General features: G+C 39.4%; 1 protein-coding gene across 5 annotated transcripts in view; it reads right to left on the bottom strand.

The window, feature by feature from the left end:
• Positions 1-922: 922 nt before the first annotated feature.
• The window catches only part of epha3 (eph receptor A3), a 94,619-nt gene continuing 81,325 nt past the window's right edge, over positions 923-14,216 (bottom strand). For 4 of the 5 annotated variants that reach the window (XM_063887640.1, XM_063887641.1, XM_063887644.1 and 1 more), the window contains 2 exons: positions 9,282-9,437; positions 923-3,549 (listed from right to left, as the gene is read on the bottom strand). In XM_063887640.1, the coding sequence (XP_063743710.1) occupies positions 3,444-3,549; positions 9,282-9,437 (262 nt within the window). In that variant the 3' untranslated portion in view covers positions 923-3,443. Of the gene's footprint in view, positions 3,550-4,903; positions 5,022-9,281; positions 9,438-14,216 lie in introns of all 5 variants that reach the window. The other variant, XM_063887642.1, reaches the window with a different exon arrangement.

The following is a 14,216-nucleotide window of genomic DNA, read 5'->3' as shown; positions in this document are numbered from 1 at the left end:
TTTTCAAACAGTAACTTTGATTTGTACAAGCAATACATTGGTTTCTCAGTGGCCTGACAATATTCTTTTTCCCCTCAAATACATATATCATCGGTATTACATAATATAACATAATTGTATTTTTGGGGTTGGAAAATGCAGATTGACTGTTTAATGATTTTTGCATTTACATTTGAATTAAACATAATTAGCATTTTCCATGGTCATATTTAAAGAAGCAGGATTCTCTCAGACACTCTTTAGTGAAATCAAGGTTATAACATCTAACAGACTGAAATGCACCAATCAGAGATGGTTTAAAAATGTATGTGACAAGGAATGTACTGTACTCTAAAAGCTGTATGAAGATGACCACACTGTCATTTACAAAGAGTTAGTTAAGTTAAATATAATACATTTGTACACCTAACCTTTATGTACTTTAATTTCGTATTTTTTACTATCAGATATCAAGTTTTTACTTAAAATTAAGTTGATGTATATGTATAATATTTTGTGTACTAATTGCTCAATTTGATTAAGAATTTGTAGATAATGCTGTACTTTCATAACCTTTACCATCAATTAAATATGTTGATTCTTACTGTGTGGACGCTGCTGGTGAATATCTTCTTGGCTATGAATGTCCTTTCTATAGACTTCCTCTCTGTTCATGTGGATTGCCCTGTGAACTCAGTGATTTGAAACACATGTCCTGTACAGTATATATGTCAGTGAGATGATTGCTGACTATTATCCGAAAAAGGCAAGATGTGCCAAAAGACTGATCTATGGAATGTAAAAAAAAAAAATATCTAAGTTATGAGTGTTTTACTTCCACTTTTGATCTGTTAAACATATGGAAATACTGTTAGAGTGAAAGAAAAGTATGTGTTGGTCCGCCACATCATCACATTACAGAATAAAAACACAGGAGCAGGTCTATTGTCATCCATTTTTTGGAAAATATTTTGCGAATATTTATTATAAAAATATAAATGTTTCCACTACAAATCATTTTACATTAGTAGACAAGGCCATCTACATTTGCACACGTAAACTCTCACACAGACACACGGGTCAGTCTTGAGACAGAGAATGGGGGGGGGGTCTGGATATAGGGTGCATAACAGTATTGCTCTTTCAGATGTCCCAGGTTTATAAAGTAAGTCAAAAATCAAAACACAGAAACCACTGACACATAATTTACTGTATGCTACAAAACCTTCAACATTGTGCTGTATAATGTTAACAAATAAATAACGTAATCATAATTGCCTTTTATTGTAGAAAAAAAAACAAGGCAGACAAATAAAATCCAAAATAACATAACATATAATACAGATGATTTTGTCTCTTTTTTAATTAAAAATGTTGCACAATTTTTATTTATTCTTTTATACATACAAACATTTGTACAAAGAGGGATGGCCATGTACATATAGAGGGATCTGTAGCGCTAGTTGCTATCCTTATGACGGTTTACATTATGTACATGCTAATTAGAACACATAGCAGCAACAGCAGCATCCACAGGTAGCCCGGGTAACAGAGGACCGACAGACACACTGAACAGGGATGGGTTTCCCAAAAGCACCAGAATCATTCCTTTCCATTAGATAAGCTTAGCGTCCATCAGAGGCAATACCATATCCATTAAAAGTGCTCAAATATTGTTTACTAAGTGCCTGGAAGAAGCGTAAAGACAGCACCACTTGTGGTTAAGTATGACCCATCCAACAGTACCAAAGTGTCAGCAGAAATACTGGATTTGGTTGCACTGAGGGATCCAATCGGTGACATCAAACCAGGAGACTACCATCTTGAAGTGTGTACTTCTTTGTTCAAAGCTCATCTAAACTCTAAGGTGCCTTTAGGGAATCCCATCCTGGACATATATTGTACTATCTCAGAAAGCAATCATTTATTGGAAGAGTTGCATCTCATTCAGAGAATTTTCACACCTTGTTGGTTTAGCGCAATGATCGGAAAACCCCATGCCCAAATTAGAACACAGAAAAAAAGATCAACTCGACTTTGTTGGGAAGAAATCAAAACTGGAGCTTTTTGCTTAGAGATCCCACCTTGATCCCACCCAACTACAGGAGGCACTCTACTATTTGCATTACACACAGCAGGATTCATGGATTACTTTAACAGCTAATTTAGATCCTGCATGGGTTATGTTAGTAAATTTAAACTAAAGCAAGACTACAACCCCTCTCCAGATCAGATCTCAACCTTTTAAACAAGGTGCTAAACAAATCCCAATCCTTTTTTAAGGAAATGATAGCTGATGCTGTGTGGGGTTGAAGACGTTAATCCATGTTACCTGAAGAAGAAACTCAAGTACAACTTGAAACTGGTTACAAGTTTCGAACACTTCCGCAGCCCAACGAGAATGCCTGAAGCAGAGGCCTGTACGTCATCTCATAAAAGTTATATTTTTCCTCTTATAAATCTCTCTCTTACTGCTTCCCCTTTTCTGTCTTTCTTATTCCTGTGACTGCTCCATCCCCTCTGTCCATTTCCCCTTAGAGAAAATAGAAGGAATAACGTATACATCCTGAGATTTCACACAAAGGGCATTGGGTTGAGGGAACGGGACTATAACTGTACAATATCTGTTCATAAGACATAGAACATAGATGTCATGATAAAGAAAAAATCTGTGTGAATTGTGTTATGGCTCCTGTACCTTCAAAGCACAGCGTCCAGTACATTGTGACAGACTCAAGGCTTCCATACAATGAGACTATTTAACTGATTATCATACTTATTGCTTTAATGTGACTACTGAATGCAAATGCTATAGGTTAGAGCTACAGAGTAAGATGGCTTGGTTAACGTTTAGGTGTGTCCAACCAGTGCCGTTCTCATATGGATAGAGACAGTAAATGTAGAAACACAATCTCACGCCTCAGACCTTATTGTCCAGGAAGGGTCCAAATCCGATTAAGCTGCTGCTGTCTGCCATACTCTCCTACACAAGGCGTTTCAAACATTTCACCGACGTGTTTCCACAGGCTTGTTGCTCAGGCGAGGTGGGAGGAGACTATGAGCATGCCCGTCCCCTTTTTAGCCATAAAGGGAAGGCTTAGGGATCGAGAATGGGCTATAATGGAGAGCTCCGTCTTTATGTTAGTCCAGCCCAGTTTATATCTCTGGGCAGGTCCTCCTGTCCTCCATGGCTTTCGTCTGCTTTTTCTACCCCCATTTAGTCTGTAAGGCATCTCAACTTGGGCATGGAGGGATGGAGGATCAAAAGTCTGCATTGAACTAATTTCCTGTTTCCCTGACATGATAACTGTCTTCCAACGAAACAGCAAAGCCCTCATATGAATCATATTTTCCCTCCATTTCTGTCTGTCTCCACTTTACGTATGAAGCCACTGTGTTCGACTGTGATTAGCAACCACACCGGCAGACAGGTCTCTGGTGTTTGTACTCGCTGGGTTAATTTCTTAAACAGGTACCGGGCCATTCTTGGTGTGGGAATCAAGGGCTTTGAGACTGCTCACGATCTTCTTCTGAGGTCCTACGATAGTCACTCCAACCTTTTTCAGATCCCTAGTTTGTGAAAGGGGGTGGAGACAGAAAAGGGAACAGAGGGGAGGGGATGTCGGAACACCAGACACAATCAGGGAGGGAGATGTGACAGAGGGGAAGATGGAAGAAAAAAAACAAGATGGAAAGTGTGCATTAGTAACGGAGGATGTTAACACCCATGTGACGTTCAATGACATGTTCCCGGTGCTGCTCCTTTCACTTTCCCATACATCCGTCATTCACAAAGGACTGCATTTCCCAGAAGGCCACTGGGCTGCCTCATCTCTGAAGGGGGGGGGTCTAAGGGTTGAGGGGGTGTTGTCTCCACTCTCCATTACTAACAAAGAGGGAGGTGGGCCTATGGGGCTACACTGACAGCTGCTATTATGACCCTGTCAGTGGAGGAAATGGCATGGGAGGACATGACGGAATAAAATACTGTATGTAGTTTCCTGTATTGTACTGAACTGTATATCTTTGACAGGGTTGGGATAAGTGTGTGGGGAGCAGCAACACTGGTGCATGTGCAGGAAATAACACTCTCCTATACATTTGTTAAATTGTTAGATGCTCTAAAAAGATTAGTTTCATGCATTCAAGTGTAAGAAAATACCGTTTGTATAGGACATTAGAGCTGGTGTGAGTTTTATGTGTTATGTCTCAAAAGCATGTACCACTCACAATAGTTATTGAGCTCAAGAAGAATATCAAACCCATAATAAAAATTGCTAAACGCACATTATATGCGGAGCACTGTACACTGAACATTGGTGATATTTCAGGACAGAAAAAGTCACAGCACATGTCAAGACTCATGTTTTTGATCATCTAGGAGTTAAAACATTAGCATTGTATTAGTAAAGCACAGGAGTCGCAGTCACACACTCACAGCCATTAAGACATTTGTGTGTTATTCAAAAATTGTCACAATGAAGTTTGTATTATTCAGAGGCAAGCAGTGATTTTAGTTGTCGAACGCATCATAATTAGCAGAAACATCTCGACCAGCCAGAAACTGAAAGCGACAAAAAATCCCAACTTGGCTTCACTCTGCACGACAATGTAAAGGGATAGTTCAATAACGTTAAGTAATGATATGAATATAAACTTAATGTGTTTTAATGTAGTTGATGGAAAACAATGTTTTTGCCTTTTGTTGCAGTTACAAAGAATAGTATTATGTGGGTAAATAAGCAGAAGGCTGAGTTTATTTTGGTTGTATTACATTTAACAGCTGGATGGAAAAAATGCTATTAAGTCAACATTCAATTCCAACTAACTATCCCTTTCAAAGTCAGACAAGTGAATCTATTCAGTGATACTGGACGTAGGTTACTGCTCCCAGGTGGGGCGTGAGTCTTTATCCTCCACCCACCATCCAGAGCCTGAGGAGGCGGAGAGGAGCTGGGCGTTAGAGAGTGGTGATCCCCATGGACGGCTCCCATTCTGGGCAAGTGGCCGGTGTGACGTGGACCTCCGTCAGAACCACTCTACTGAGAGACAGCCAGGCCGAGCAACATTAACACATGAAACTGTATACCATTAATAGGTGCTTTCTCTAGAATATATCTGATTTTTCGTGCAATAACTCAGGATGAATCAGATTTCTATGTTACAGTCAGGAAGTAAAGATAAAAAATAAAAAAAATTGAACATCTAGCAAACATATTTCCTTTGTGCTAAAAACTACCAAATAAAATCTGATAAGAACAAAACATGTTGCATTTTTGAGCCACATGCCCTTCTATAGGAGTAACAATGTGTGTAGACGAAAGGTTTTCTCATCTAAATCATTCTTTGTTTTATGTCTGGAACCCTAATGTATCACCTCAAGAAAACACAATGATGAAAAAATAATACATTGAAGCATTTTAACATGAAACACATGTGGTATGATATAAATCAAACATTTGGAAGCCAAAAAAACAGACACACATCACATGAGAAAGATTAACAGTTGAAAGTGTCTTTCTACAGCGTGTCATCGTGTTAACACAGAAATCCCTATCCTCCCCGAGTCTAACATGCGACGGCTATTCTCTATTCACTGTAGGCATAAGTGAATTCTCATGTCATTTTTCAATAGAAACCAACAATATTTAACCCCTGCATTACTATATACTGAATATGTTTTGCCCTTTAATTTACAACACCAAGTGTGCACAGTTCAAAATAGCTTTTATTTTATTAACACATTTTTTTATATATGCCGTAAAAACTGCATAACAGTTTTGAATTGAAACAAAGAGCATCCTGGGAAATAGTGGAAAAGTACATTTACTTAAGTAGGCTACTGTACTCAGTAGCGATTTTGGGCATGGGTGCGGCATTTCGTGGGTGGCGGCACAAGTGAGCACTTAAAAAAAAAAAAAGTAATCTGGGCCGCGAAGCGGTTTTCTATCTATCATATCACTGTCTGGGGAAATTGGAGGGGGATCTCGCCCGGGGTGTAATTCCATGTAGAACCGCCACTGACCGTACTTAAGTAACATTTATAGGTATTTCGACTTTACTTGAGTACTTATATTAAGTTACAAAATACTACATTGTTGCGACACATTATACATTTTACTCCTCTATATTTATTTGACAACCTCAGTTACAAGTTACATTGGAGGTTGATATTATCAATAAAATGTATAAATCAACTTCTACTGATAAATATATATATATATATTTTTTTTTATAAAGGGCAATTAAAGTTAGCTCCACCTTTACCAGCTGAAAATGTCAAATAATGGATGGATCATAAATTAAAATCCAGTAATATAATACATATTATTCTGGAAATGGCCATTCTGCAGAATGAGTACTCTAAGTTTGGTTACTCAACATATATACAGTATTTCATAACAAATACTTGAATGACACTTGAATGCAGGACCTAAACCATTAGTAAAGTATTTATAACTGTGGCATTATTACTTTTACTTACAGTAAGTACAATATTTGAGTACTTCTTCTACCACTGCGGTAAGGTTTGGGTACCATGAAGGGTTGATGGGTCTATCCTTATGGTTTTATCACTTTAGATTGCTCTACATAGTCTCAGAGTTTAGGTTAAGTTAATCTCGTTCTTAATCTAATACCTGATATTAACTTTTCATGCACTCTTTGTATATCATCTAAATGATGCTGTATTTCCTAATCAATGTATTCCATCCCGTCTTTAAAAAAAAGGATTCCTCAATTACCACAAAAGATGAGTCAGCACTCTGCAGCCACGTATGATTACTGTTCCCTCAGAGGTCAGAGCGTTGCCAAGCCTGGTGCTGAATATCAAGGACTAGATTAAGACTGTACAGATCAATAGAGCGATCTATACGAAGCAATGCATAGTCTCAGCCAAGGCTGCCAGACGTGTAGCTGTGCTTGCCTTGAGTGCCTTAGCCCTAGCCTTCAATGGATTAATGCAGTAGTGATCCAATTGAGCATCCAGCTACACAATAAAATCGACCAATATGATTTCTTTAGTGAGGTTACTACAGAGCGTTGTTATCTGAGATTAATGGTATATTGTCAATACCCAGTGTCTGTAGTGTAAGCTCTTTTATGTAATATGTTGAACTTTTGATCGATTACCGGTACACATATTCATTGGTGAAAGGGCATGATAAATGTCAATGTATCTTTTGTATTGAACCCCTGAGACAATGGAATGAGAAAATAAAATAAAATAACATAGAAAACCAATAAAGAAACTCCTTATTAGCATAAAACAGGTGTGTCTTTAAAGAACTCTGCATGTTGTTTCTTTGGTGTGTCTGGTAGTTCTTACACGTTTACAAGACATTGCAATTCATATGTGCCAACTTGCCAAGTTTTAAACTTTACGTACAGCACCCCTAATGATATAAACTCCCAAATTCATTATTTTTTTAAAGGGCCGTTATCAGGCACTACTTCCTTTTACCATTTTAAGCAGGGCTAATGAATATCTTGTTTGGTAAGTTATTGACACGGGTTACACCTTTGTGCACTGCCCACTTTTACTGCCATCACCATAGTGAATTGCTGGTTTGATCACGATGACAATAAATGAACAATTATTTATCTGATCATATTCCATATTAATTAAACCAGATGCTGGCCAACAGAGGGAGTGAAAGACAGAGAAAAGGAAGAAGAGAAAGGAGGAGGAAAATAATTGCTGCACTATGGCTTTAACAAAAATGTTAAAATAAACTATAGCTTTATTTTCTCAGATAGCTGCACTCTATCCTAAAAGTCTAAAGGCTGCTTGTTACCCGTGTCATATTCAGTATTTTTTCACTTTGCATGAGGTTCATAATTCCTTTCCGTATCTGGATTGTGGCCCAACATGATCAACTCTCTCAGAACCTTTTGTCAGATGGGGATCCTGCCAGCAGCGTCAGTCCTATAATCTCTGCCTGTGGTACTACCTCTCCTTTATCCAGAGGCATTGATTTACTAAAGCCACTGCTGCAACAAATACCCTCGAAGATAGTTCTCCATGGGAAGTTACTCATAGTACCATGTACACGCATTCTAAAACATATGTTTTGAGGATTGATAATGGCTGGATTACATTCATATTCATACATTCATTTTCATACTCAAGCCGTACGTCAGTGCTTCCTTCACACCAAAAACTATAATCACATTGTAATGTTAAAAAAAGGTGCCATAATGTAAGTGCAAGAGCTTATATAATTGAAAAATAATATACATATACTGTATGTATAGTGGAGAAAGACACTATGTTCAGTATCTGAAACACCATGTATTTAAAAAAATATATCAGTGGAATCACATTTACAAAAATATTCTTTTAGAAGTTGTGACAACATATCTGTGATCTGTTTATTTCCTGCTTTATTTTGTTAAGGGTTCACCCCCTGTCTCATGTCTGTATTTGCTTCCTGTCTGTGTTTTCTCTCCTGTCTGATTATCTGATTCTGTTCATCTGGTGCCTTTGTGTTTTCCCTCCCCTGTCCAGCTGTGTCTTGTCTTCTTGATTGGTCTTGTGAGTTTACAAGGGACTGAGCTCTGTTTACCGTTTACTGCATGTTTAGCATTGAAATAAAGGTATGTTCAGTTTAAAACATTTGTCTGTCCTGCAATTGGGTCCTACCTGCTCTGCTCAACCTTGACTATAACTGTGGATTGATGGATCAATAACTGACCCTGCTTTTGTTTTACTGTATGGTCAGTTTGACTCAGATCAACATTAAGAGAACATACTTTAGGTCCAGCAGTTTGTGCTATCCAAATCTGGTTTCTGTAAAATTGGCTTCTATATATTTTTCTGCATGATCTTTTCTCTGCATTTGAATGCTCCACAGTTTAGAAAGCATCATGCACACATATTTGACAGGTTCTTCTGTTTTGAAAGGCCTCTCTCTCCCCTTTTATCTTCTCAAATCTCCTCTCTCATTCTCTCCCTCAATAGTTTCTCTCTTATCCTCTCCCCCTACAGAACTTCTCTCTTTCTTTCTGTCTCTACGTATCTCTCTCTCTCTTCATGCTCTCACCTTCTCCCTCTGTGGTCATACTTGCAACATCAAGAGCGTGGCCAAAGGCCTGTCATAATGAATTACCATGTCTCATCTGGACACCTTTAGTAAGGGCTCTATAGCTTTCTCTACTTTGTGAGAGTGTGTGTGTGTTCTTCACCAAAGGCCCCTCAAATTCCTGGGCCCTGCCACGGGTACTGTGACCCTGTAAACACTGCTGACATGAATAGCCAGAATAGCTTGGTGTGTGTGTTTGTGTGTGTGTGGTTGTCTTACTCTGTGGAGGTCTTGGCCAGGGTGTCACAGGAGCTGTAGCTGACCCCAGAGAAGGCCTCTTTGCAGGGCAAAGTCCTCATTCCATCCATCCAGTCCCCCAGCGTCCCCATGGAGGGGACCTCTGAACTGCTCCTGTCCAGCAACAGGTTGGCCGGCCTGAGGGGACACGGGAGGAAAATTCAAACATTAATGGAGAATAAATAAACATGTTTTCCTTGGGAAATAGTTTATAGCATTTTCAGAAACAAAAAAGGAATCAGCCTTCCCCATACCATCAGCTATTGTTGTCATGATTGAGTTTGTGTTTATTTTCCTTTTTACTTTGACATTTATTTTCTCCTTGTGCCTTTACTTCCTGTGTTTTCCCAAGCTATGTCTTGTGATTAGTCTCGTTAGGATTTATTCTTTTCTTGCCTAATGGTTTTGGCTTCTGGTCCTTAATCTGTATTATGGATTATTTGCTCTCCGGTTTTTACTTGTTCTCAGTTGTTTTCTAGTTTTCAAGCTCTCATCATGTCACTCCCAATGTACTGGCATACATTGTTAACATAGAAAAGTTCTCACTCATTTGTCACGCCATTTAAATGTCTACATTTTATTAGGTTAGTGTTAGGTTAGGTTAGTGTTATGAGAAAATCATGGTTTGGGTGTCATTTAACTGGTCATGGCAAAGTTACAATACATGAAAAGTTAAAAAAAAACGGAAGAGACATGACAAATAACTGAATTCTGGTTCCAGAAAGGACATGGAGAGCTGTCTCCTGAATGAAAGTCTGGTGTTTGAGCTCCTACTCATAAACATCGATTTCAACACTATGCAGACTTTGTGGCTCTTTACACTTCCCGGTTCACAATTTTGTATAATGTATATGAATTGATTTTGTGGGATATAAATGAATTACAGAGCAGTGCTTTGGTAACGCTATGAACAGTGTTGAGAACAGACTGTCCTGATTATATTGCATTACTTATTCATAAAACATTGTTATAATTTTTCTATTTATTTGGAACAGGTTATATACACACTTTCACATGCATAGTTACTATTATATACTCTCTGCGCTTGCATACCTACACAGAACTAAATGTAAACCAGGCCTCTTGATCTGATTGAGTGGCACTCATCAGGGAGCCAGACACACACACTCCCCCCGACACACACACACACACACACACACACATACATACATGCAGCCCATGTGTGTCTGTTGCATACAGTAAACTTGCACAGAGCCTTTGGGCTTTAAATACAGGGGGGAAATCAGGCCGTTACACAGAATATTTCCATAATGCATTTAACATATTCAAGAACAAGATTACTAACAAAAGCGGCATCAGTTTTCTGTTTAATGTCATTACCGGTTCCTGCTGTACATGTACCATGCTGCAAAACACAACATTAGATTTGATTAGATTTGATGGTTTCAATTGGATCAAATCAAATTAAATGCACCACGTTGGGCTTTAGAGTGCTCATTCAACAGCAGAGGGTGAAGGAATGGCTGCAGGCACTGTTCAGACTCACTCTGATTGATGGTTGCCAAAGATGGAGGAAGAATGTCAAGTGAGGTAGAAAGACATGCAGAGAGAAAGAGGAGAGAGCGGAGAGGAGGCTGTCCAATCTCTAATGTCACTACTGATGCTGTCTTTACAAGAGTGGTTCACTTTGCTTTTGTGAAAACAGATCACACCAAAGCAGGAAGTGGGAAACCAGGTGAAACACATTAGGTCAAACTGGGACTCGAAACACATTCATCAATAGCCAAATAAGGGATTGTTTAAAACATGGTGTGTGTTTATGGCTGAATGTGTGAGTGGCAAATGCAATCTTTTTTTATAACGACGTGCTGCAACTGTTTTGCAGAGTAGCAATGGTGCATGCACGCACACAAACACACACACACACACACACACACACACACACACACACACACACACACACACACACACACACACACACACACACACACACACACACACACACACACATATATACACTCACACAAGGGAATAGAGCCTTGAGAACAGGGCAGAACAGGACAGGAGTTCTCCCACAGGGAATACTATTCATGGCCCTGTAAATAAATTTAGGAGAATACCAGGAATTCAACCTGTGACTATTTTGGATTGGCATAGAAGTTTGGAGCCACTGTGTGAAAGAATATTAGAAATATTACCCACATTCAGGGCACTAGGAGGGGGTAATGCCATAAGGCTTACAAAAAAATACATGTTCTCAAACAATTGTTTTTTTAAATATTTGGATTCTTTTGCATATGAAGTTAGTGGTGGATGTTGATGCTCAACATGTATATAACATGCTCTAATTTTGAATTATACAGTGGGGCAAAAAAGTATTTAGTCAGCCACCAATTGTGCAAGTTCTCCCATTTAAAAAGATGAGAGAGGCCTGTCATTTTTATCATAGGTATACCTCAACTATGAGAGACAGAATGAGAAAAAAAAATCCAGGAAATCACATTGTAGGATTTTTAAAGAATTTATTTCAAATTATTGTGGAAAATAAGTATTTGGTCAATAACAAAAGTTCATCTCAATACTTTGTTATATACCCTTTGTTGGCAATGACAGAGGTCAAACGATTTCTGTAAGTCTTCACAAGGTTTTCACACACTGTTGCTGGTATTTTGGCCCATTCCTCCATGCAGATCTCCTCTAAAGCAGTGATGTTTTGGGGCTGTCACTGGGCAACACGGACTTTCAACTCCCTCCAAAGATTTTCTATGGGGTTGAGATCTGGAGACTGACTACGCCACTCCAGGACCTTGAAATGCTTCTTACGAAGCCACTCCTTCGTTGCCCTGGCGCTGTGTTTGGGATCATTGTCATGCTGAAAGACCCAGCCACGCTTCATCTTCAGTGCCCTTGCTGATGGAAGGAGGTTTTCACTCAAAATCTCACGACACATGGCCCCATTCATTCTTTCCTTTACACGGATCAGTCGTCCTGGTCCCTTTGCAGAAAAACAGCCCCAAAGCATGATGTTTCCACCCCCATGCTTCACAGTAGGTATGGTGTTCTTTGGATGCAACTCTGCATTCTTTCTCCTCCAAACACGACCAGTTGAGTTTTTACCAAAAAGTTCTATTTTGGTTTCATCTGACCATATGACATTCTCCCAATCCTCTTCTGGATCATCCAAATGCCCTCTAGCAAACTTCAGACGGGCCTGGACATGTACTGGCTTAAGCAGGGGGACACGTCTTGAACTGCAGGATTTAAGTCCCTGGCGGCGTAGTGTGTTACTGACCTCTAGCCTCTGTTACTTTGGTCCCAGCTCTCTGCAGGTCATTCACTAGGTCCCCCCGTGTGGTTCTGGGATTTTTGCTCACCGTTCTTGTGATCATTTTGACCCCACAGGGTGAGATCTTGCGTGGAGCCCCAGATGGAGGGAGATTAGCAGTGGTCTTGTATGTCTTCCATTTTCTAATAATTGCTCCCACAGTTGATTTCTTCACACCAAGCTGCTTACCTATTGCAGATTCAGTTTTCCCAGCCTGGTGCAGGTCTACAATTTTGTCTCTGGTCTCCTTTGACAGCTCTTTGGTCTTGGCCATAGTGGAGTTTGGAGTATGACTGTTTGAGGTTGTGGACAGGTGTCTTTTATACTGATAACGACTTCAAAAAGGTGCCATTAATACAGGTAACGAGTGGAGGACAGAGGAGCCTCTAAAAGAAGAAGTTACAGGTCTGTGAGAGCCAGAAATCTTGCTTGTTTGTAGGTGACCAAATACTTATTTTACCGAGGAATTTACCAATTAATTCATTAAAAATCCTACAATGTGATTTCCTGGATTTTCTTTCCTCATTTTGTCTCTCATAGTTGAGGTATACATATGATAAAAATTACAGGCCTCTCTCATCTTTTTAAATAGGAGAACTTGCACAATTGGTGGCTGACTAAATACTTTTTTGCCCCACTGTATGTCCTTCAGATTAGTGGTGAGTTATCCCTTATTGGTAGATGTTTTTCCCTCCGAGGTGATAAGTGATTTGTTGCACATGTAAACTAGACATGTGCTCTGACTATCTCATGCCAACAAGATATATTGTGATTTACATAAGAAAATAATAGAAAATCATTACGCTACCATCAAGCAACATAGATAGACACACCATACTAGGCTGTATGTAGAGAGAAGATGATGACAACTAAAGCAGAGACAGGGAAAGGTGAAAAATACATTTGTGGCAGATGAGTGGGTGTTGTTACAATGACTGAGTCTTTTCCTGCCAGATCAGAGGCCTGTCAAAATGCTAAGGGGCCCGCAGGACCCCCTGGAGAGACTGGTTTTTGTAGAAAAAGATGGGAATCCACTCTTGGGAGGTGGGGGTGGTTTGCATGTGGGGAAAAGCGGGAAGTGAATCTCAGTACACTGTAGAGATTCTTTTTTATGAGAAAAAGGAACACAACAACGCTAATAACTACTTTTTTAAGGACTAATGTGATTGTTCTGACTGATTGTATGCCAATACACATTTGTGGATTTTTTCAGGAAAGAAGGGTATCCAAAATGTGTTAAGATAAGAACTTTTGGGCTGACAAGATAAGAATGTTAAGCTGTTTTGCAGGATTATTGATCCTTTCCTCTCCTCTCCTTTCCTGTACCACTTTTCTTCTATTTCTCCTCTGATCTCATCCTCGCCTTCATCTTCTTCTTACCCCCCCCCCCCCCCTGTCTCCGCTGAGAGATAAACTGCAAATGACCTTGTTTCCCCTCCCTTATCATTTTCTTTGTTTCCTTTGTTGTTACATTTTCAGCAACATCTCACGGCTGCTCAAGAGACAATATGATTGGAGAGGAAACAGAGAGATGCTACGAAGGGGAAAATAGAGAGAAAAGAGAGCATCTTTCTGATGGCAGAGGGGGGTTTAAAACCCTTCCTGGACTTAACACCATATAAGATTGTGGA

The sequence above is a fragment of the Eleginops maclovinus genome, chromosome 7 (genome assembly GCF_036324505.1).
Source record: "Eleginops maclovinus isolate JMC-PN-2008 ecotype Puerto Natales chromosome 7, JC_Emac_rtc_rv5, whole genome shotgun sequence".
NCBI lineage: Eukaryota > Metazoa > Chordata > Actinopteri > Perciformes > Eleginopidae > Eleginops > Eleginops maclovinus.
This window is presented reverse-complemented; position numbering and strand designations above follow the sequence as displayed.